The sequence below is a fragment of the Callorhinus ursinus genome, unplaced genomic scaffold (genome assembly GCF_003265705.2).
Source record: "Callorhinus ursinus isolate GAN/ISIS: 27379988/994484 unplaced genomic scaffold, GSC_fseal_2.0 scaffold4, whole genome shotgun sequence".
NCBI classification, from domain to species: domain Eukaryota; kingdom Metazoa; phylum Chordata; class Mammalia; order Carnivora; family Otariidae; genus Callorhinus; species Callorhinus ursinus.
Genome location: NW_027397066.1, coordinates 1,968,715 through 1,989,623, shown reverse-complemented (window position 1 = coordinate 1,989,623; position 20,909 = coordinate 1,968,715). Strand labels below are relative to the sequence as shown.

At 58.3% G+C, this 20,909-nt stretch overlaps 1 protein-coding gene across 1 annotated transcript; it reads left to right on the top strand.

Annotated features, from left to right (window-relative positions):
• The first annotated feature begins 345 nt into the window (after window positions 1-345).
• On the top strand, window positions 346-20,061 carry NOP14 (NOP14 nucleolar protein). The gene is made up of 18 exons (XM_025887284.2): window positions 346-684; window positions 3,442-3,576; window positions 4,044-4,185; window positions 6,550-6,692; window positions 7,144-7,278; window positions 8,022-8,144; window positions 8,864-8,995; window positions 9,848-10,115; window positions 10,972-11,102; window positions 11,647-11,732; window positions 12,779-12,914; window positions 14,656-14,757; window positions 15,258-15,411; window positions 16,852-17,011; window positions 18,647-18,794; window positions 19,340-19,458; window positions 19,547-19,702; window positions 19,902-20,061. Exons 1-18 carry the CDS (start codon window positions 490-492, stop codon window positions 19,999-20,001), a joined length of 2,565 nt encoding a protein of 854 aa, XP_025743069.1. The 5' UTR covers window positions 346-489; the 3' UTR covers window positions 20,002-20,061.
• The last annotated feature ends 848 nt before the right edge of the window (window positions 20,062-20,909 follow it).

Sequence of the window (20,909 nt, the reverse complement as noted above, 5' to 3'; positions counted from 1 at the left end):
GGCTCTCGTCCTCATCGCTCGCGCCTGGCACGGGCAGCTCTCTCCTCAGAGCCCGGCTCCCGGGCCGCCCGGAGTCTCCGCCGAGCCCCACCTCAGGGAGGGGCTCACCGGCCGGGGCTGCCCCCCACCCCGGCGCCGCCGCCGCCGCCGCCTCCTCGCAGGGCGGCCGGCTCCCCCCAACTGCCTCCCAGAAGAGGGAGCCCGAGCGCTCCCCTCGCCGCCGCGCCCCGAGGCGGGGGCGGGGCGGCGCACTACCGCTCCCAGAAGGCCGCGCGCAGGGAGGAGGCGGTGCGTTCGGCGAGCGTGGCCTGCTGGGAGTTGTAGTCCCCCGCCTGTAGGCGCGTAGGCTAGCTTGCGCGTCGCGTGTACCTCTCGCCGCCTCGGTTCTCGCGGGACGAGGGCGGGGCGGCTCCCCGGTGCCCGCACGCGGTTCCGGAGGGAGCGCGCCGACCGGCTGGCGGAGTGGGCCTGCGAGCTGGCGGGTGCGCCATGGGGAAGGCCAGGGCGGCGGCGGCGCGCAGGAAAGGCCCCGGGGCCCCGGCGGGGGCGCCGGGCGGCCGCGCGAGGCCCAACCCCAACCCGTTCGAAGTGAAGGTGAACCGGCAGAAGTTCCCGGTGCTGGGCAGAAAGGCGCGCCACGCCGTGGGACAACCCGGGGTGTCGCGCGCGCGGGCCGTCCAGAAGGTAAGGGGCGGGGGCCGCGCCGCGGGGACCTGCCGGCGGGGCGGGGGCGGGGGCGAGGGGGGTCCGGAGAGCGCTGGAGTCCTGGGGCCTCCAACAGCGTCCGAGGGTTAGGTTGGTGCGTGCCCGGGCCGGGGGTCCCCCCGATCTTCCCAGCGCGCGCTGCAGGGAGCCGGCCCTGGGAAGCTGGCGCTCGGTGGACACGCGGCGCGCGTGTGCGCCTGCCCCTCGGTTCCACGGGGCGCCCGTGCACGCCTCTTCCAGCCTGTCCTCGCAGGGACTTGGAGCCTCTGGTCCAGGGGGCGCGCATCCTTTTCTTCGCAGCGCAGGGATGTCACCGATGTTGGGAGAACGAGTGCGTCTGTCTTTCCAAGCACAGCACCGTGTCCCTCGCGGGGAGACTGAAACGCAACCTTGTGTGCTTACCGTCCCAGAGTATTCTGCGCCTTTCAGCCTCTGTGCAGGTGGCATTCCGTGTTCGGCCCCTGAGACGCGTTCTTGGGTTTAACAATATTCAGTAAGACACATAGTATACTACTGAAAAAATTAAGGTGGGTGGAAAAGTTAGGGTACAGAAAGGACCTGCAGGTTTCCCAGGGTCTCAGCTAAGGGCTGGGCTTCACTGGGTTTGAATGTCTGTGAAGCCTGAAGCTCCCTCCTAGCTGCTGGGGGTTAAAGGTCAGTGAGGACTTGACCCCAGCCTTCCTGGGCCCGCCCTCCGTGTTCTGCCTTGCAGGGCGCTATCCAGTCCTTCTCTGAACTGAATGGAGTGTCATCCTTACTGCAAGGACCGGACAAGACTAACGTCCGGGGCTGATGAGGCCCCCAGGGCAGGTGTGGGGCACCGTGGGGGCCCGGGTGACGTGCGCTCCAGAGCAGCTCTGTTTCCACCAGCTAAGCGTGTTTTCTCATTTCTAGAGCGGGGATAATAATACCCATCCTTTCCCTAACGGTCGTTGTAAGATTAAATAGCACATATTAAGCGTTGCCCAAACACTAGACATTATTCTTGTTTCTCAGCTTGTCATTCTCAGACCCCTTCACAATCTGGCCGCAACCTGTTGTCCTTGCTTTGCCTCTTGCAACTCAGTTTGTCCAAAAGTCCTGTCTTATCCCCCCAAATCCCTCAGGGGCCAGCACAAGTCACCACTTCTGATACTTTCCCAAGCCCTGCGGCCCCAATAGGGCAGGGTGCTCATCCCTGTAGTACCTGACAGAGTCACCTCTGTGCTCCGTGCTCTGGCCTGCGGTGAATGGCCCAGAGGCAGGTGTTGGTGCCTCCTCCCATCCCCGGTGCTTTGGGGGCTCAAGTCAGAAGGTATGATAGGAAAACCAGAAACTCCTTCACAGAGGGAGTCACACTCGAGATTGGAAGGGTGAGCAAAATGTTACAGGTGGGGACGAAGGCCCGTTGTCCCCTGTCACAGAGTGTGTGGCACAGCGTGGGGTGGGAGAGCTCAGAGCTGTCCAGAGGGGGACTCAGGTCATCCAGGGCAGTTAGAGCATGCGGTGAGTGTCGGGGCACGCGGGGCAACAAGATGGGCCTGTTCTTCTCATCGGTGACCGTCCCTCAGAAGTCTATGCACTGTCCCATGTGTCTTCTGCTCCAGTCGGTGGGCAGTGCTCTGGGTAGCACTTGCGCGCACAGCGAGACTGCAGGTGTGGTGTCAGCGCCATCCCGCAGCCCAGCGTCGCTCTCCTCCGTTCTCACTCACGTGGTGAGATGACCAGAGTTGACGTGTCTGTCATCCCTCCCAGTGGAATAGGCGTTGTATCAAGAAGTGTGTATTGACTCCTCACAGTCAGCCTTATGAGGGAAGTACTGGTATTATCCCCATTTACACATGAGAAAACGGAGACAAGGAACCGTTCCAGAACTTTCTTCAGGTCAGGATTAGGGGTGCCGAGACCCAAACCCAGAGTTGAGCAGGTAACAGACAGCAGTACCTGTGCCCGGCTCTGTCCTGAGCCATCTTGTGTAAATTCTTGTGATCCCATAATCCTGTGGCAAGGGGAGACCGCTGGGGACAGAGGTGCTAGGTGCCCCCCCCCCCCGCCGAGTCTGAGCTGTCACACTCAGGACTGCACCTTGTAGGCCTCACACGCATGGATGATCACGAAAGTGCTGTGGGTAGTGGTTGGGGGGGGTCCCAGTAACCTTTAGCAAGTAGACAAGTTTGCAGATCTGGAGTCCAAAGGGAGCCAGGATCAGCTGTATACAAATGAAGGCATCCGTGTGACAGAGAGAAAATAGGCAGCCCTACTACAGTCCCTGTGTAATTGTGGCCGACGTGCATGGCGTCCTTTTCACCTCCTGGCTCGTTTCCTTGCGGCTAGAACCTCAGCTCCTCTGGTGTCTCTACCTGACGGAGCAACTTCCGCGTACTCATCGTTCTGCTCTCTTTTGGTTGCTGCTGTTTTTCTTTAACCTCTAGTACCGGGCACGGAAGTCCAGGGCACGCCCTAGAGAGCCCCCCAAGCTCCAGACACAGTCCTCTCTGCCTCCGTTATGTGGGGGCAGCCTGCTTCCTCAGTAACTGAGGTCCGTCTTTCCAGCCAGCAGATTAGCCCTTTTCCGACTGTTGGTGGCGGTGGCCTCGGGCACCCAGAATGGCCGTGACGGTGGCATCTTATAATTCATTGGAACCATCACGTGTCCCCTGGTGGGAGCATTTCCTCTTTAGGGACCAAGATCGCCGAGCCATCAGAGCTCAAGGTTGCCAGGACCGACACTAGATTTTTCTGTGATCTGTTTTCCAGCGCACCCAGACGTTACTGAAGGAATACAGGGAAAGAGATAAGTCCAACATTTTCACAGATAAGCGCTTTGGGGAGTACAGTAGCAACATGAGCTCGGAGGAGAAGATGGTGCGGAGGTTTGCCCTGGAACAGCAGGTGCGCAGGGCCGGGGGGAGGAGGGTCTGATGCCACAGTTGTCCACAGAAGCCAAACACGAGGCGGTTGCCCCGTCGTTCACTTACACTTGTGCGGGTGCTCCCCCACAAGGTACAGTGGCGAGTGCGGCGCCTTGTCTGCCGCCAGCCGGGTGGAGAAGTATCTTGACTCGAGGACAACACGGTGTCCTGAGTTCTTGACTGCAGTGCGGCTCGCGGCTCGGTCGGGTGGAGAGCCAGTCGGTTGTGGAACATTGGCGGGATTTGCCCGTGGCTCGGGCGGGCCCACTGATCCTGTTTACCTCCTGCGGGTGCTGTTTGTCTCTGGATCATTGCTCAGATGACCCAGAAAATCTGATGTGCTTGGGCTACGTTGTCACATTAAACAAATAATGGAAAAATAACTGGGTTTTGCTGCTTAAATGGATTGGAAATTTTAGGAAGCTGATTTTTTTTTTCTTCTGTCAGCGGCAACATGAGAAAAAAAGCATCTACAACCTAAATGAAGATGAAGAATTAACTCATTGCGGCCAGTCTTTGGCAGACATTGAAAAGCATAATGACATTGTCGATAGCGACAGCGACCCTGAGGAACGCGGAACGCTGTCTGGTAAGGACCCCGGGAGCGAGGGACAGTCTGCTAGTTCCGTCTTCTGTGCCTTTCTCTTCGCAAGGTTCATTGTGGAGATTTTTTGTGTATGCTTACCTGTTAAATGTGGTCACTTAGGTGGTCCTAACTCACCGTGATGAAGGTGAGCGCTTGGTACCTCCGCGTTGACAACCTGGTCTCCACAGGGCGAGTGGCCTCAGGCTTCTCGGCACGAGGCTGTGATGCTCGGGTGACTAGGGGAGAAGTCGGGTTCCATGTGTTCCTAGCCTTGGGTCTTGGGGGCTCAGCTGTTCATTAGACATTTCCTGGCAACCTTTGAATCTGGTTATGAGCTCATCAAAACCCAGGTAACTTAGAAAAGAAAAGCTCTGGGTACCTGGGTGGCTCAGTTGGTTGAGCGACTGCCTTCGGCTCAGGTCATGATCCCGGAGTCCTGGGATCGAGTCCCACATCAGGCTCCCTGCTCGGCAGGGAGCCTGCTTCTCCCTCTGACCTTCTCCCCTCTCGTGCTGTTTCTCTCTCTCTCAAATAAATAAATAAAATCTTAAAAAAAAAAAAAAAAAAAGAAAAGAAAAGCTCTCACTTTTGAACATACGTGTGTTTATAACTTTACAAATGAATCACCCGGAAACACGTTGTGTTTTGTCCGGCCGCGTGGTGCGGTGTCCTTCCCTGGAGCTGGAGAGGTTCGTCGTAAAGGTCAGCCCTGTCAGGTGGTTCTTCCCTCATTGTGACGGAGGTGTAGGAGGGGTCAGAGGGTTCCCAGGGCTTCAGCCGGGGCACCTGCTAACATGGGACTGCCAGTCACTGGGACGGGCTACCCTGTGACACACACCGGCGTGGGGCGGTTTGAAATGCTGCTGGATGTCCGGGGGAGGCCTCGAGTCCCGGGAGCTGCAGCCTTAGGGATGGGAGGAAAAGAGCAGGTGGGACATCAGGGGCCGCTGCTGAGTCCTGGAGCTCGGGGCAGACCCCCTAGAGAGAGCCCTCCAGAAGGGAGTGGGAAGGGGGCCTTGCTACTGGCAATAGGAGCCACGAGAACCGGTGAATCCACCCCAGAGGGGCGGCAGGAAGCCAAGGGGAGTGACGGGAGAGTTGGGGAGAGTCAGGACTGAAGGCGGGGTTCCAGAAGCCGTGGTGGGAGAAGGTGGTGAGGAACGCCTCAGCAGGAGAGAAATCCGATAATGACCCGATAGAAGAAGAAAAGTTGATTTGGGACAGAGGCAGTTGAGTTGCTTAGGTCATTTCCTTGGGTAGCTGGGGAGGGACGGCCCAACCGGTTGGCCCCGGGGGGGGGGGGGGGGGGGGTGGGGGGGGGGGGGGGGGGGGGGGGGGGAGTGGAGCGCCCCCGGCCCTGGTGATTCACTGCCAGGCGGCCTCGAGAGCCCGGCCGGAGTCGGCGGTTCAATACACGGGCCCCTGCTTCCCGCACACACATCCATCTGCACAGGTATGGCCAGGAACAGGTGGCCTCACGAGCAAGGGGGCGAGAGCTGTGGGCCCGCTATGGGAAAGCAGCCTGAACGTTCTGTTTCTGTTACTGGCAGGAGATTTGGGGGAAATTTCTTCCCATGCAAGCTTCCATTTTCTCATCTGAGATTCTGGGTTTTTTTAAGGTTTCTGTCCATTCCCAAGTGGTTGATTCCCACAGTGTTTTCTCTTTTCTGCCGCGGTAACGGGGCCAGCTAACCGTCAGGGGCCCCTGCCGCGGGTGCAGTCTCCTGCCTCAGGACCTTCCAGTCTCGGAGTCCCTGCCCGAGGAGGCGTGAGGGATGCGAGTTCTCCGCGGCCCAATCCTGGGCTCTCTGTCCCGAGACGCAGACTCTGCCTTGTTTTACTGCATTTGCTGATCATTCACGAGATTTGAACACAGTTGACAAGTAGCGCCTTGGTGTTTCCAGGTGTTGGGTCACGGTCAGGGGGTATTTTGTGGCTCTGGGTTTTCTCAGGGTGGTTCATCCTGGGGATTTCTTTTTTTTTTTTTTAATGATTTTATTTATTTATTTGATAGAGAAAGACACAGCGAGAGAGGGAACACAAGCAGCGGGAGTGGGAGAGGGAGAAGCAGGCTTCCTGCTGAGCAGGGAGCCCGATGCGGAGCCCGATGCGGGGCTCGATCCCAGGACCCTGGGATCGTGACTGAGCCGAAGGCAGACACTTAACGACTGAGCCACCCAGGCGCCCATCCTGGGGATTTCTTATGTGCCTGTGGTCTCGTGCAGCTACGGCGCGGGAGGATTATTTTCTTGAATATGGGATCGGTTCTCAAATCTGCACTTGGATACACGTTGGCGGACCAGTGCAGGAACCGGTTTGTGCGCTAGCACCAGTCTCAAAGATGCCTTTTCTGCCCTTTGTCCCCAGCCGAGCTGACTGCCGCCCATTTCGGAGGCGGTGGCGGGCTCCTTCATAAGAAGACCCCACCGCAGCAGGGAGGGGAGGAGGAGAAGCCGAGGTCACGCAGAGAACTCATCGAAGAGCTCATTGCAAAGTCCAAGCAGGAGAAGGTGTGTTAGCGCTCCTGGTGGGGCGCTCTGGCCCGGGACCCTCACCAGAACAGCTCCCGGGCTTGGCTTTCCTTGTATGTGTTTGGGCTGTGTTTAACGTTTTCTGTGAATTTAATAGAAGCATTCGTTTTGAATGGGAATATTTTACGTTTCATCTTGCGTACACTTCTCACGGTCTGTTGTGTTTTGGGAGGACTTGGGGGTGTCTTTGGTTGGTTGGTTTTGTGTGTTGACGTGAATCGCTGTCTTTACTACCAGCAAACTGCTCAGAGCATCCAGATGAACGGTTGATGGCAGGGACTTAGTTCTGTGTGTTGAGATTTTGTAGCTTCGCTTTTCTAAGATACTCATTTCTCGGGGTGTCTCGTGCTGCCCATACGAACGCATTGATTTCGGCTGCTCACTCTGGCCCCGCGCTGGCGGCGTGCGCCACCTTGCTCTCTCTCCCCAGAGGGAGAGACAGGCACAACGGGAAGGTGCCCTGGAGCTCACAGAGAAGCTGGATCAAGACTGGAAAGAAATCCAGACTCTCCTGACACACCGAACTCCCAAGTCCGAGAACAGGGATAAGAAGGAGCACCCCAAGGTGGGTATCAAGTGGACTGGACCTTTCCATGGGGAAGGTGGAGGCCAGCGTCCCTTCCGGCTCCTTGACGTGGGCAGCTGCCTTCCTTTTCTCTTAGATCTTCTGTCTTCCAGTGAGCTTTCGTGGAGTTTCCGGATCCGTGTGGTGTCCGTGTAGAGCTAGACAAAAAGAGACTTCAGTATCTAGTCCTGGATAATTAAACTAAAGAAAACAGTTGTTGCTGGTATGAAAAATCCTTCGACGGGAGGCCTTCTCCAAACGGTGTTTGATTTTTCCCATCACACGTCTGCACGTCCATATATACAGTTACTTAGTTTTTCCTCCAAACGGTGTACAGCTCCTACCACATCCTTTTTAGTCTACAGATTGTTGGAAAAGCAGCATTCACCTGCGTGTCTGGCTTCTAGGTGGCCAGCCGTCCACCTTTGTGGGCCACCGACACTGTGGCTGCCACCTTTACCCCAGCCCGTTTTGTGGGCTTCATGCCTAATGAGCAATGTTTAGTTTTGTTAAAGCAGGTATGTTCTGAGAAGAATTTCCCGGAGTGAAAAATCCTATGTGACCTTAAAGGGTCCTACAGATTGATTAGAACAGTTTTCTTTCAAGAAGGAAAGACTTGGGTACGGTTTGGCTCCCTCCTTCATGGTGTCCAGACGTTACCGGATACTTAGGAAGCCGCCTGTGCAGATCATTTAAAAAAGCAAAAACAACTAAAAGTGAAAAGTTTCTTCTTTCTGCCCTAGCCTGACGCGTATGACATGATGGTTCGTGAGCTGGGCCTTGAAAGGAAGGCCCAGCCCTCTAACAGGATGAAGACGGAAGAGGAGCTGGCGAAGGAGAAACAGGATCGGCTTCAGAAGCTGGAGGTACTGGTGTGACCGTGGCCACGACGGGGCCGCAGGGCCCAGCGCCACGCGGGGGGGGGGGGGGGGCACCGCGGGTCCTGGGTTTGAGGCCTTTCTTCTCCGTTTTGTGAGGTGGGCTGCAGATGGCGCTGTTTTATCAAAGGAATCTTCTTAGACTGTTTAAAGTTTGTTTCTTTTACTACAAATAAATTTCTTTTTTGATATAAAAGCAAGAAAATTGCGAACAATACCCCAAATATACCAAATAAATGAACGTTTGCTCTAATCCCCTTACCTCAGAACAGCTGCTAACAATCTAGTGCACAACCTTCTCAGCTCGTTTTCTGTGCCTTAGAAAAGGCTTTTAAAATTTCGTTACTCTAAAACAAAAATGAACATTGACACACTGTTCTGTATGTGGCCCTTTAGTCCAGCCCCACCCGGGCTTCTTCCTGGCCGGCGGCCTGTGCGCAGACAACCTCCTGCTTGAGCCCCCCGAGGCGTGGCTGCGCAGTGGGGAGGGAAGTCTGTGTAGCTCAGCCAGAAAGGCCTTAGAAGCACGGGTCTGCCTTGCGGGCGACTAGACGCACTTGTGCCATGATATTTGTTTCCATTTGTGTGCGGTAGGAGGTCCCTGCACACTAGGGGGAAGGCGGGCTCAGAGCCCCCGGCCTGGGGACCATGGCCTGCAGGAGGGCAGGGCCGGTGTGCCTCCCACGATGTGCTTCCTTCCCATCCAGGCCGCGAGACTGCGGAGGATGCGTGGCGAGGACGAAGCCGGCGATGCTAGAAAACCAAAGCACCTGTCCGCGGACGACTTAAATGACAGCTTTGTTCTGGACAAAGACAACAGGCGCTTGCTTTCCTACACAGTAAGGAGTTTGCCTTCGCTGGCTTACTTGCTCTCTGAATTCAGAAGCACGGTTTCTGGTATCTGAGAGGGTCATCCCAGATGGAAGGTGAATTTGTAAAAATGCCCGTGTGCTCTGCGTCTGGGAGTGTGTGGTGGGTCCGATCCCGCACCTGCGGGCAGGCTGCCTGGAGAAGGGGCACGCCAGCCTCGTGCTGTGTCCTCGCTCACTGACATCGGCTTCCTCCACTCGTAAGTGTGTGGTTATCTTCAGGATCAGCGCTGCTGTTGCGGGAGCCGGTAAAATACTTGAGTTTCTACTACTCTGTTAGGTCTACACCCTTTCCCCTTCAGAGTGAATCAGCCTGGTTTCAGGGAGGGAATAGAGGAGGAGGCCAGGCGTGTTGAGCACAAGGGGATCCGAGGTACTGGGTGCTCACAGAACACCCGGGTATTTGGCAGGAGAGCGTAGTCAAGGGTTAGCCCCAGGTGTTGAGGTCCCGCCACCTCCAGGTGCAGCCCAAATGTCAGGAAGCCCCTGCTGACCCACCGTTTCGCAACCCTGAAGCCAGTGGCGGGAGGCTGCAGACACAGCTGCTGGAGCCCATGGCCACCAGGGCGCCTGCCACACCTTGGGTCCCTGCTGCTCCCCAGCAGAAGCTGAGCCTTGCCCGGAGCCCTGGCGGCAGGACTCAGGAAGCCGTTCCCCGGCCTGCTGGCCCTGAGGCTCCGGGGCTCGCCGTCTGGCACGGAGCTGGCGCGGAGGGCGGGTGCGGCACTCGGGGCCCCTGCTCCTTGTGGCTGCGGGGTCCAGCGTCGCTACGGGATGTTCCCTCGGGGTAGTGAGGCCTGTGGTCCCCCTGCTCTACCCTAGGATGGAAAGATGAGCATCAAGGAAGAGCAAAGCGGGGAAGCTAGTGACGGCGAGAGCGAAGAGGAACAGGGCGAAGACCCGAGCGATGAGGACCCGGGGGACAGCAGTGACCCCGAGGGGCACTCAGACCTGGAATCGGATGCGGGGAGCGAGGAGGACCGTGGGTGGCCAGACAGAGAGCCCCGGCAAGCCCCGGGGAAAAGGATGACAAGCGATGGTCACAAAGCTCGAGAACCTGCCAAAACCGAGCTGCCCTATACGTTTGCAGGTAGACAGATGCTGGGTTTTCTTACATGTCGGGATGACCTCTGTGACCTGGCGACAAGTCTTCCTCGCTGGGACCGAGGGTGCCCTTCTGGGCATGTGGCTACATGCCCACCGATACGTCTGGGTTCGCCAGGAGCATGGTCCTCCTCCGCAGTGTCTGGCCAGAGTGTTAGCCAGCTTCTGTCGTGTGGCTGTGGACAGTGTCATGGGCCGGCCGCAGCACGAGGGCGACACGCCTTTCCACTGGAGGTCGTCGTGCTCTTTCCGTGGCCAGCCTTTTGTGGTGGAAATGTGGCTGCCACAGAGAGCTGGGGTGGGGCCTGGGAGATGGGGGTCACCTGTGAGGAGGCTTCCTATGTGCCGACCTGGGCACTCGTTTGACCACATAACCCCTTGCAGCGAATGTTGTGTGTTGTGTGGTCTGGTGCGTGGAGAAGAATCATCCAGTTCTAGCGATCGGTCCTAAATTGTCCTGTGACTTACAGTCACTTCCAGAGGCTGGCTCCCTCGGGCACGGCCTGCGATCGGTGGGAATCTGGGGTGGTGACCGCACTCTGCCACATGCCTCCTTCCAGCTCATTCTGGGCCAGTGTGGACACTAAACCCAGTGTCTGCTGCCTGGTCGCTGATCAGTAGCCCGTCCCACCGCCCCTCGCCCCCTGGACACGCCAGAGCACCTGTTAGATCCACCGGCCGTGGTCCTGGTGGGAGGTAAAGCGTGTCTGAAATATGCGTGAAGTTCTCTGGTGGTGAAGTGATACCACCCCTGTTCTGTTTCGTTTTTAATCTCTGTGTGATCAGAAACATGATTCTCTTTTTAATTATCAACCGTGGGGTGTGTTTTGCATTTTTGACAGCCCCTGAATCCTACGAGGAACTGAAATCCTTATTATCAGGAAAAACGATGGAGGAGCAGCTTGTGGTGGTGGAGAGAATTCAAACATGCAACCATCCGAGTCTCGCCATGGGAAACAAAGCAAAACTGGAGGTACGTGCCTCATGTTGGGAGTGTCAGGGCGGCCCCCCACCCCCGTCTGTGTGTCCAAGGTGCGTGCGCCTCAGCCCCCTGCGGCTACGAGCGCCCCGTGCTGTGACCCTGCCACGAGCCCCGGAGGGGGTGCTGTTGCCCTCCACTCGCAGGTGAGGGAGACCGAGGCCCTGGGTGTGTGGCTCACATGGCCTCAAGTGGGAGAGCGAGCCCTTCAGGGAGACGAGGACTTGGAAAGTGCCTTTTCTTCTCCACGAGTGCTACCCATTTACGGATGAGGCACAGGGCTCGGCGCGTTCTTGGTCTGAAGACCTGAGTGCTGTCTGCCATTCTGCAGAAGCACACGCCCCAAGCCCTTCTGCTGACCCATCCCTCCTGGTGTGGAACCAGCTTCTTGGCCTGCACTTTGCCAAGTGCTCCCGTCAGTGGCCCCGGGGCTCATGTGCACACGTGTTAGCCAGAACGTAGGGGACAGCCCCTGTGAGCCTGCGGTTTTATTCTGCGGGTCGGCACTGAGCTCTGCTCCCAACCCGTGTTTCTGCAGAAACTGTTTGGCTTCCTTTTGGAGTACGTTGGAGATTTGGCTACAGATGATCCACCAGAACTCAGAGTAATTGATAAATTGGTTGTGTAAGTAACAATGGCAGGTTGACTGGAATGCGGGGCAGAGGTGAACAACTCTTTTCCTGTTCGCCGTCATAAAACTATGTCTCGGAGTTAGTAACGTTGACCTTGCAAACAGGCCCCCTGGCATATGCTAGCTACAGTGATTTCAGTGACCACAGCCCCCTCAGAGTGGTGTTAGCACACTGCTCCCGTCACCCTGGGGATGGACACGCTGTTAACTACAAATAAGTCAACTTTAAGACAGTTGAACACTTCATCCTTGCTCGTGCTTTTTGGAGGCTTATTTTGTGTTTCATTCGCCAGTGAAATTTCAAGCTCTGCTTGGACGGGCCGACGGGTGTTTGGGACACGTGGTAGACTGTGTCCTGGTATTGTCCAGAAACCCGCCTACTCCAGGTCCACACTTCAGAGGGACCCGACAGGCTGGTGCTGCGAGCATCAGGGAGGCCAGCCCCTCTGGTCTTCCCGTTCCCGCCCTGCCCAGGGACGGCTGAGCCTTCGCTCCACGAGGACCCCCCGTGAAAGCAGAGACTGGAGCGTGGCTCCTGGCCCCTGGTTGGCTGGAGGGAGGTGTGGTAGATGGAGGGTTAGTGAGCACCAGGGCCCCATAGGGGCCTGTCTGGGGCCAGCCACATGCTGCGCACCCCACGTCCCCGTGCCACCTTCTGTCGGTACCACAGTGTTTGTGAGGCACCAGTAAGTTCTTGTGGACGGCACCTTGGAACCGTCCGCCGAGTCTGGCTCGGAGAACGTGCTCCTTACGGCGTTATGCTTCTGCCATCACTACTGAGAGGTTACGACTTTCTAGGAGGTGGCAAAAGTACGTAGAGATTGTTATAAAACAAACGTGTTAGAAGCAGTATCTTGATCGCCGAGAAGGGCAGCCAGACCAGTAAGAGGAAAAATGGCTTCGTCCAGGGGCTTCTGGGCTAACTTGCTCAGCCAGCAGGTGACTTCACAGGAACATGGTGAACGTGAGATTTGGGGGCTTTCTTTCTGATTTCGTTATCTGAGGTCATTTTCCCCTGACCTGTGTTTCTGATTAACAGGCAGTTATATAATCTTTGCCAGATGTTTCCTGACTCTGCAAGCAGCTCCATAAAATTTGTCCTCCGAGATGCCATGCACGAGCTGGAAGGGGCTATTGAGGCCGGAGGCCGGGCGGTGTTTCCGGGCCTGGACGTGGTGAGCAGGGACTTGGTCTCAGGCACAGGGGGCTGGTGCTGTCGGCCGGCCAGAAGGGGTGGCTGAGTGGAATGTACGTGGTTTGGAGGGTTCGCCATGCCCTCGAGCTTCCAGACTGAGCTGGAGAACAGACCGGAACAAGGTGGGAAGGACTGTTTACCCGCGAACAAGTCACTGGAATATGTTTCACTGGTTCAATTCCGTGCGAATGGGGCTGTGTGTGGCCTTCGTGGTGAAGAGGCTTTAGGGCCAACAGAACGAGTGTGTGTTGGGAAGAACTGAGCCCGGAGCCCTGGCCCTGCTGTGGCCCCACTGAGACACCCGAGCCCCTCTGAGGGCTCTGACAGCCCTGTGGTGGCTGCAGGCCACCTCGGCGGCATCTGTGACCTCGCAGAAACACTTGCTCCGTCTGTTCCGTGTTCTAGGATTTCTGTAGAAATGAAAAACCGTGATTAACAAAAACTCAAAAACATAGGGTCTGTGTTCCTGGTTTTAGTGGGCCCCCCAAAGTGGGATCTGAGTCAGTGTCCATGAGCCGCCTTCTGTGAGCCTCAGCCCTCGGCAGACACTTCCTGTGTCACCGGAGTGGCCTGTTCCTGCAGCGACCGTGTGACAGGTCCCATCCAGCTCCTCCGGTGCGCTGTGCGGCCGTCCCCTTGTCTGTAAGCAGGGGTGGGGGTTGCAGTTACGCTTCCCGTGAGGTTCGTGACTGCGGCACGGCTGGACGCAGCCGTCAGTACTCGGGCTGTCACCGTCACAAGTGTTCCCTTGGTGGCACTCGTGGTCCATTGCTGGCGAGGCGAAGACAAGCAGCGGGCTGGGTGCGGGAGGCCGCGTGCGCTCGCCCTTCCCCTCTGCCTCCCTGAGCCTGTGCCCTCTGGAGTCCCAGGTCAGGGGGGCTCTGCGGAAGGGGGAAGTGGGGGCTCCAGGGTGTGCCTCACATGGTCAGAGGGGTCCAGTTCAGGGGGTTTGGGAGGATTTCTTGGTGCCTTTGGACCAGACGGAGGGCGTGCAGACCCTACCGAGCCAGGGTGCAGGGATGCTCTTCTGCTTCAGTGTGAAGCGGCCTTGGGGAGCCCGTGGGCGTGTCTGGCCGGGGCGGGGGGGGGTCCCTGGAGAGTATCATCCTCTGAGTCAGCACTCCCGCTGCCACTGCGTGTAGCCTCGCGTGTCATGGTCGGGTGCGCGGGCCAGAGCCACGGCTCATGTTGGCTTCTTGGGGCCGAGCCGAGCCTGGTGTGGCGGGCGGACTCGCGCACATCCGTGGGGGGAGCCCGTCCTTCTTCCCCGTCCAACGCGTGTCTGCGCCCACGGCCTCCCCAGTAGCCTCGCCGGCCACCCAGCTTGTCTTCTCTCACTTGAAAAGTAAAGAGTAGTCTGACATAGCTTCGGTCTGCGTTTCTCTTACTGGGAGCCGAGCCCAGGACGTTTCCGTGTCTGCGAGGAATTCATGTCGGTGAGCAGTTCTCACCGTGTCCTCTGCCCACTTGTGTTAGGCCATCGGGGTGTTCCTCAGCGCTGAGCAGGCGCTCCGGCGGAGTCCGGCGTGTGCGTGTGCGTGTGAGTGTGAGAACGGGCGTGCCCGGCGTGTGCGGGGAGGGGGCCGTGGAGGTGGGACGCCTGCAGGTGCGCCGCGGCCCCTCACCAGGAGGGTCAAAACCTGCTTTGGTCCTGGCCTGTGAGAAAGTCCGTGTTTTGAACTTCCCGTTACTTTCTCTGATCTGTGGTGACGCTCTTTCAGCTCGTTTATTTGAAAATCGCCGGGATGCTGTTTCCAGCCTCCGACTTCCGGCACCCCGTGGTGACGCCTGCGCTCGTGTGCATGAGCCAGCTGCTCACCAAGGTACGTTGGTGGCGCATGGCTCGGGCGGCCGAGTGAGGCCGTGGGGTGTCGCTGTTGCGGGCCGAGCGCAGGAAAGGCTCAAGGAAAGGGGCCTGTGAAGACGACCCTGGAAATGGCCCCAGATGAGATTATGGAAGGTGTGGCACCAAAAAAGAGCCCTTGGAGTTAGTGGTGACGCACCGAGTGTGACGTGGGCTCTGTTCCCCTTTCGGCTTAAGAAGCCCGAGCAGTCGTGTTTCCTAGGCCGGCGTCTGGTGCACCCTCCGTGGCGGTATTGCCACGTGATGGGTCTTCGCAAAACGGACGGAGCCTTGGGGCCGCGACGCTCTTCACCTGGTTTAATCCCACTCGACCCTGCTGCAGCGGGGGGCGGTGCTTGCTCCATGCGGGGGGACGCTCTGGGGCCGCAGACCTCAGCTGGGACGCCAGCCTCTGCAGCTAGCGCAGCCTTCCGGAACGTTCTGCCTGACCACTGACCGCGCCCTGTGCTCCTGTGCCAGTGCCCCGTCCTGTCTCTCCAAGACGTGGTGAAGGGCCTGTTCGTGTGCTGCGTGTTCCTGGATTACGTGTCTCTGTCGCGGAGGTTCATCCCTGAGCTCATTAATTTCCTCCTCGGGATCCTTTACGTCGCAACCCCAAACAAGCACGGCCACGGTGAGTTGGTTGGACGGAGTTTTTTCCAAGTGTGTTCTACTTCAGCTCCTTTAAAAGTCGTCCGTGCTCCCTGTAGAGAGCGTGGGACGTGGAAAGTTAGACATCAAACCCCGCCGTCCAGAGCAGTGGCCTCTCCTCTGCAGCTGGGCGGACACCCCTGCACCCGAGGGAACCGGGGCCCCACTCTTCGCACCACCACGGCCACCAGCGGCCACACGCGGCGAGTCCCATCCGTGGCGTGGCACCCAGATGACTGAGCTTACTGTCAAAAACTCATGAAACAGCTCAGTTCTTTTATGTTGATTCTGTGTTGAAATAACATTTTTATACTTGGGGTTAGACGAATGTATCATTAAGATCTTTTCTTCCTGTGCCACAAGAACGTTTGCGCTCCCTCCGTGCGGCCCCCATTGTTTCTAGTGCGCAGCGCTGTCTCTAGTTTCTAGAGCGCCAGGAATTCTGGAAGGAGTGACCATCAGAAGCCAGTTCTAGCGTCTGTTGACCTGCTAGGCTGTGCTGGTCTTAAGACCCCCCGCCCGCAGCAGCACCCGCGATGCTGACCACTCACCGCTCCCCCGGGTTGTCGGGGCGCCGCCCGGTCTCCGCCCTTCGCTCTGTGTCCTAGGACCCCCTTTCCTGCCCCGATCCATCGTCCGTCGTATCTCCAATCCAATGCCACCACGCAGGCCGCGATGTCAGTCGTACTGAGCACCTCACCGGTGCCCGGGGCGGGGGGCACTTCAGCCCCAGCAGCTCCTCCGTCCAGGACCCTAAGCACGCTGTCCTGCTTCCCCCACGTGGCCTCATAGCCAAAGCCCGGCGTGCAGCTGCTGCACGCGGCCTGCACTGACCGCCTCGCCGCGGACTCCTGTGCGCCGGGCCTGGGCCTGGGGAGGCACAGTCTTGCCGGGGGGCCCGTCGAAGTGGACACTGCAGTGGGGGCACGCAGCAGGCCCCTCTCCCTTCACCCTGCCGCCGCCGGCTTTGCTGTGCCGGGCATACGCCAGGCCAGGCCGGCCGGGCCCGCTGCCTCAATTGTTCTTCCGGGTGGTGGTGGGGTTAAGTCCGCTCCATCGGCGTTTGTCCTCTGGGACAGGCCTTCTCTGACCTTAGTTTACTAGGTCACCTGTGCACCTGCACCCGCTCTCCCCCCGCCCCTCCCCTGCCCTGCGTCTGTGGCCCACCGTTGTCTCTTTCTGATGCTCCGTCCTGTTAACTCCATCGTCCAGGCGTTGTCTGCTGCCTGTCTCCCCCTCGATGTCAGGGGCCTGGGCTGTTCCCTCCGTCACCCCTGCGGAGGCTGTGACCCCACCTCTGTGGGGTGAACACAGGCTGCACGTGTCCGAAGTGACCCTTCTAACTGCGTCACCATGCAGAGCCTGCCCTGTGAGCCTGCGATGCTCAGAGGCCGCCTCTTTCCTTGTCCCGCTTGGACTTCAGGTTACACTCTGGTGCACCCTTTCAGAGCATCTGGGAAGAACTCGGAGTTGCTCTTGGTTTCTGACCAAGAGGACACGGCCACGTGGCAGAGAAGAGGCCTGTCCCTCGGCTGGGCCGGTGGACGGAAGGCCCAGACTAAGACGGAGGCCAACCACACCAGGTAGGTGGGGGGCTTGGGGCCCCAGGGAGGGTGAGCTCAGTGCCAGGCCAGCATGGAACCAGACAGAACTGGGACCCGTGAGGACGCACCCAGTGTCGCCTCTGCAGATGGTACAGTCTTATATGGGGGAAATCCTAAAGACGCTCCCAAAAAGCCGTTAGATCTAATAAACTAATTCAGTGAAGTAGCACAATCCAAAGTCGTCAAAAAATCACTTGCGTTTTTATATGCAGTGAACAATTGAAAAGGAAATTAGAAAATTCTGTTTACAACAGCATCAAAAAGAATAGAACACGGGAGTTGAAACCCAAGGAGGGAGAGACAAGACAGAGCCTCGTGGCGCGAAGACGAGGGACAAAGACAACAGCTCCTGTTTGTGGGTCGGAGGACCCCCCTCCAGACACCGTCACGCTGGGGACTGGGTTTCAGCATGTGAACTGGGGGGGCTCCCACATTCAGTGCACAGGAGGGCTGGGGCTTTTTATCAGACGTCCTTCTGCTTTCTGATTTTTTAAAAGTATGGACTTGAAATATCCTTTTGTTGCGGTAAAAGAGACAACAGAAAGTTTACCATTTTCATCCTGAAGCCAACAGTTGAGTGGAATTCAGTACATTTACATCCTGGTGCAGCCACCGCCTCCATTCACCCCCAGAAGCCCCCATTCGTAGGACAAATTGTATACCCATCCCACGCTCGCTCCGCAGCCCTGGCGCCCCGCGCCCGCCCCCGGTCTGCCTTCTGTCTCCAGCACCTGGCTCCTCTGGGGGCCTCCCAGAAGCGGGGTCACAGTGTCTGTCCTCTCTGGCAGGTGTATTTCACCTTGTAGCATCGTCTCCTCCAAGTGCATCCATGTGGTGGCAGGTGTCAGAATGTCCTCCCCGCTTAAGGCCGGATAACATTCCATTGTGGGGATGGACCACGTTTTGTTCGTCCGTCCGTCCGCGGACACTAGGGTGCTTCCCTGTCTCAGCTGCTGCGCATAGTGCTGCCGTGAACATGGGGGTGCCGGCATCTCATCGAAACCCTTCTTTTAATTCTTTGGGTACACAGGCAGAAGCAGAGTCGCTGGGTCATGCGGTAGCTCTAGGTCTCATGGTTTTGAGGACCGCCCCCCACTGTTGCCTCCCTGCCAGTTTCTCTGTATCCTGCCAGTATTTATTTTTTTAACAGTAGCCATTCTCGTGGGTAAGAGGTGTTAACTCCATGTGGTTTTGATTGGCATTTCCCTGAAGATGAGTGCCGCTGAGCATCTGGCCATCTGCATGTCTTCCCCGGGAAATGTCTGGTCGGGTCTGTGAAAAGAGAAAAAACTTTCCCAGAACATGTGTATTATTTTTCAAGATAATGTCGGCTTGATTTTGCAAATAGTCATTTAAAAACTAAAGTGGAGCCATTCATTTTCAAGTTGCTGCCGCATTTCCCCCAGTGACCCTCCCTGCTCAGGGACACAGGGCGTCTGTCCCACCCGCTGCCACGCGGGACGTGGACTCCATCCAGCCCCTGTTGGGTTTTTCAGAGCTGTTGGTTGGAGATCTTAATTTTTGCCGAGAGGATTGACACTGGCAGTGGCTGAACCAAATGAGCTGGTCCCCTTCTTGCCTCTGGCCCTGAAGCTGGGTGTTGCCCCCTTGCAGACTGTCCTGCCTGGCTGTGTGTCTGGCCTTGGTGAAGCGCTGCGTGCTGCTCTACGGCCCGCTGCCATCCTTCCACACCATCATGAGGCCGCTCAGAGCCCTGCTGACGGAGCACCTGGCCGACTGCGGTCACCCCCCGGAGCTCCAGGTGAGGCCTCCCACCACGCGGCCTTCTGCGCAGGCTCGGCCGCCTCTGTGAGTGGGGAGCAGGTTAGTGGGTGAGCTTGTCTTGAGGTGCAGCTCTAGAAACACCCATGGGAAATGACGGTAGTGGGATGACTTAGGAGAAGTGACCGTTCTCCCCGCACGAGGTCTTGCTCAGTGCCCATGGTGTGGCCACCCCCCAGCCACCTGGGCTACAGTGAAGGCGCTCCCGTGTGTGTCCATAGGGGTGAGTCACTCATGCCCATTGTGACCAGTTTCTCTGGGGAAGGAGATTCCACGGTGTCTGCTGGACGCTGAAGCACTCCCCAGTGCCCAGGGAACCTTCTAGAAGGGCCTCAGGCATCTGTCGTCCTGCCAGCGGGAAGTGTGCGCAAGGGTGTGAGCTGTCCTGTGCGCAGGCCCCCCACTCCTGTCCACACGGCGGTGGGGCTCCCTCAGCTGTGCCCCCGTTTAGCAGAGGAGGCCGGGGGCCCCGAGGCCACGTGCCGGGCGGGCCTGCTGCAGCCCCAGCGTGCCCCCATGTTTCAGGAGCTGTGCCAGAGCGCACTGGCCGACATGGAAAAGCAGGAGCAGTGCTGTCGGCCACTGGTGTGTGAGAAGAGCAAGCCGCTGCCGCTGAAGCTCTTCACCCCCCGGCTGGTCAGAGTGTGCGTGTCGGCCGTGCGCTGCGGCGGGCGGCGGGGGTGGGGGCGGGGAGGCAGGCGGGCTGGACCTGACGTTGGCTTTGCGCCTCAGCCTCGAGTTCGGGAAGAAGCAGGGAAGCAGCAAGGAGGAACAGGAGAGAAAGAGACTGATCCACAAACACAAGCGGGAATTTAAAGGAGCCGTCCGGGAGATCCGCAGGGACAACCAGTTCCTGGCCCGAATGCAGCTCTCAGAGACCCTGGAACGGTGAGCGGCGGCGGTGGCCGGGGCTGCCGGGGCTTCGGGCCAGGTCCCCGTGAGTGACTGCCGGCCCCGGGGCCTGGGCAGGCGCGTTTCCTGCCACTCCTTGTGTGCTGGCCCGCGTGGATGCGAGCTGCTACTGGGTCACGTAGGGTAAAGGGCAAAAGCTGATGTAAAAATGGGGTTTTTTCTTTTTTTTTTTAAGGGACGCGGAAAGAAAACGAAAAGTGAAACAGCTTTTTAACAGCCTGGCCACACAGGAAGGTGAATGGAAGGCTCTGAAGAGGAAAAAGTTCAAAAAATAGTTGCCCAGACAGGACAGGGAGGTGCTGTGCACTGAACGTAATAAAGGCCGCCTTCCCGTGCGCCCGGGCTCTTCCCTGCGCTCCGGCCCCCGGGCTTCCAGGAGAATCAGGCCTCGCCAGCGAGCGGGGGCTTCTGCTCCATCCGGTGCAGACGCGCCTCCGTTAATCACAAGGTTTGGGACTGAGGGCAAGGTTGCGTTCTGTCTGGTACCATCCAATGAGACAGGTGATGTGGGGCCCAGCGCGGGGGCTGACGTCACACAGCCTGTGGCACACTGACCGGCCCTGCATGGTGGCCCCAGTGCCTGTGCCGAGCAGCCGGTCCCTGAGGTCACGCGGCCAGCCACAGCAGGGACCACAGAGGGATCGGAGACCTGGCCAGAACGGATGTGGGGGCCGAGGGAGAGGGTGACCTGATGGTGGTGGGGAGAATGGGGAGTTTGGTCTTGGACGAGTTGGGGGGTGTTGGAAGTCAGGATGGAGAGCGTGGGGCCAGAGTATCCCTGCGGGTGCGTGGAACTCAAGCTATGCTTGCCCAGAGCAGCCTTGGGCTTGGGCATGAGACGCGGGAACACTCAGCCAGCTTCCCCTAGGCTCGTCGGAGACCCGCTTGCCTGGTGTGTGGCTTCCCAAACCCACAGGCCCTGTCACACTCCCCTCGGCTGGGGAGGCCTGGCCTGCTGTTCCCACACAGCCTGTGCTGTTACACAGCTGTTGCTACCTTAATTCACCAAGTCCCTGGGCCCAGGACAATGGGACCAAGTCAGGTGCTGGGTTCTTGGGCTGAGGCCTTGCTCTTCAGTCCCATGGGGATGGCATGTGCCCACGACTAGCCCGTAACGCCCCAGCTCTGGATCAGTATCCCTGGAACATAGCCCACTCTGCCCGCCCTGGGCCTCTCCCCAACC

Bases quoted from the DNA above. Each gene is read 5' to 3' on its own strand.
- NOP14 (XM_025887284.2), top strand. From the start codon at position 490: ATGGGGAAGGCCAGGGCGGCGGCGGCGCGCAGGAAAGGCCCCGGGGCC. The intron at 8,145-8,863 runs GTACTGGTGTGA...CTTCCCATCCAG, and splicing joins ATCGGCTTCAGAAGCTGGAG to GCCGCGAGACTGCGGAGGAT. The intron at 17,012-18,646 runs GTAGGTGGGGGG...GCCCCCTTGCAG, and splicing joins ACGGAGGCCAACCACACCAG to ACTGTCCTGCCTGGCTGTGT.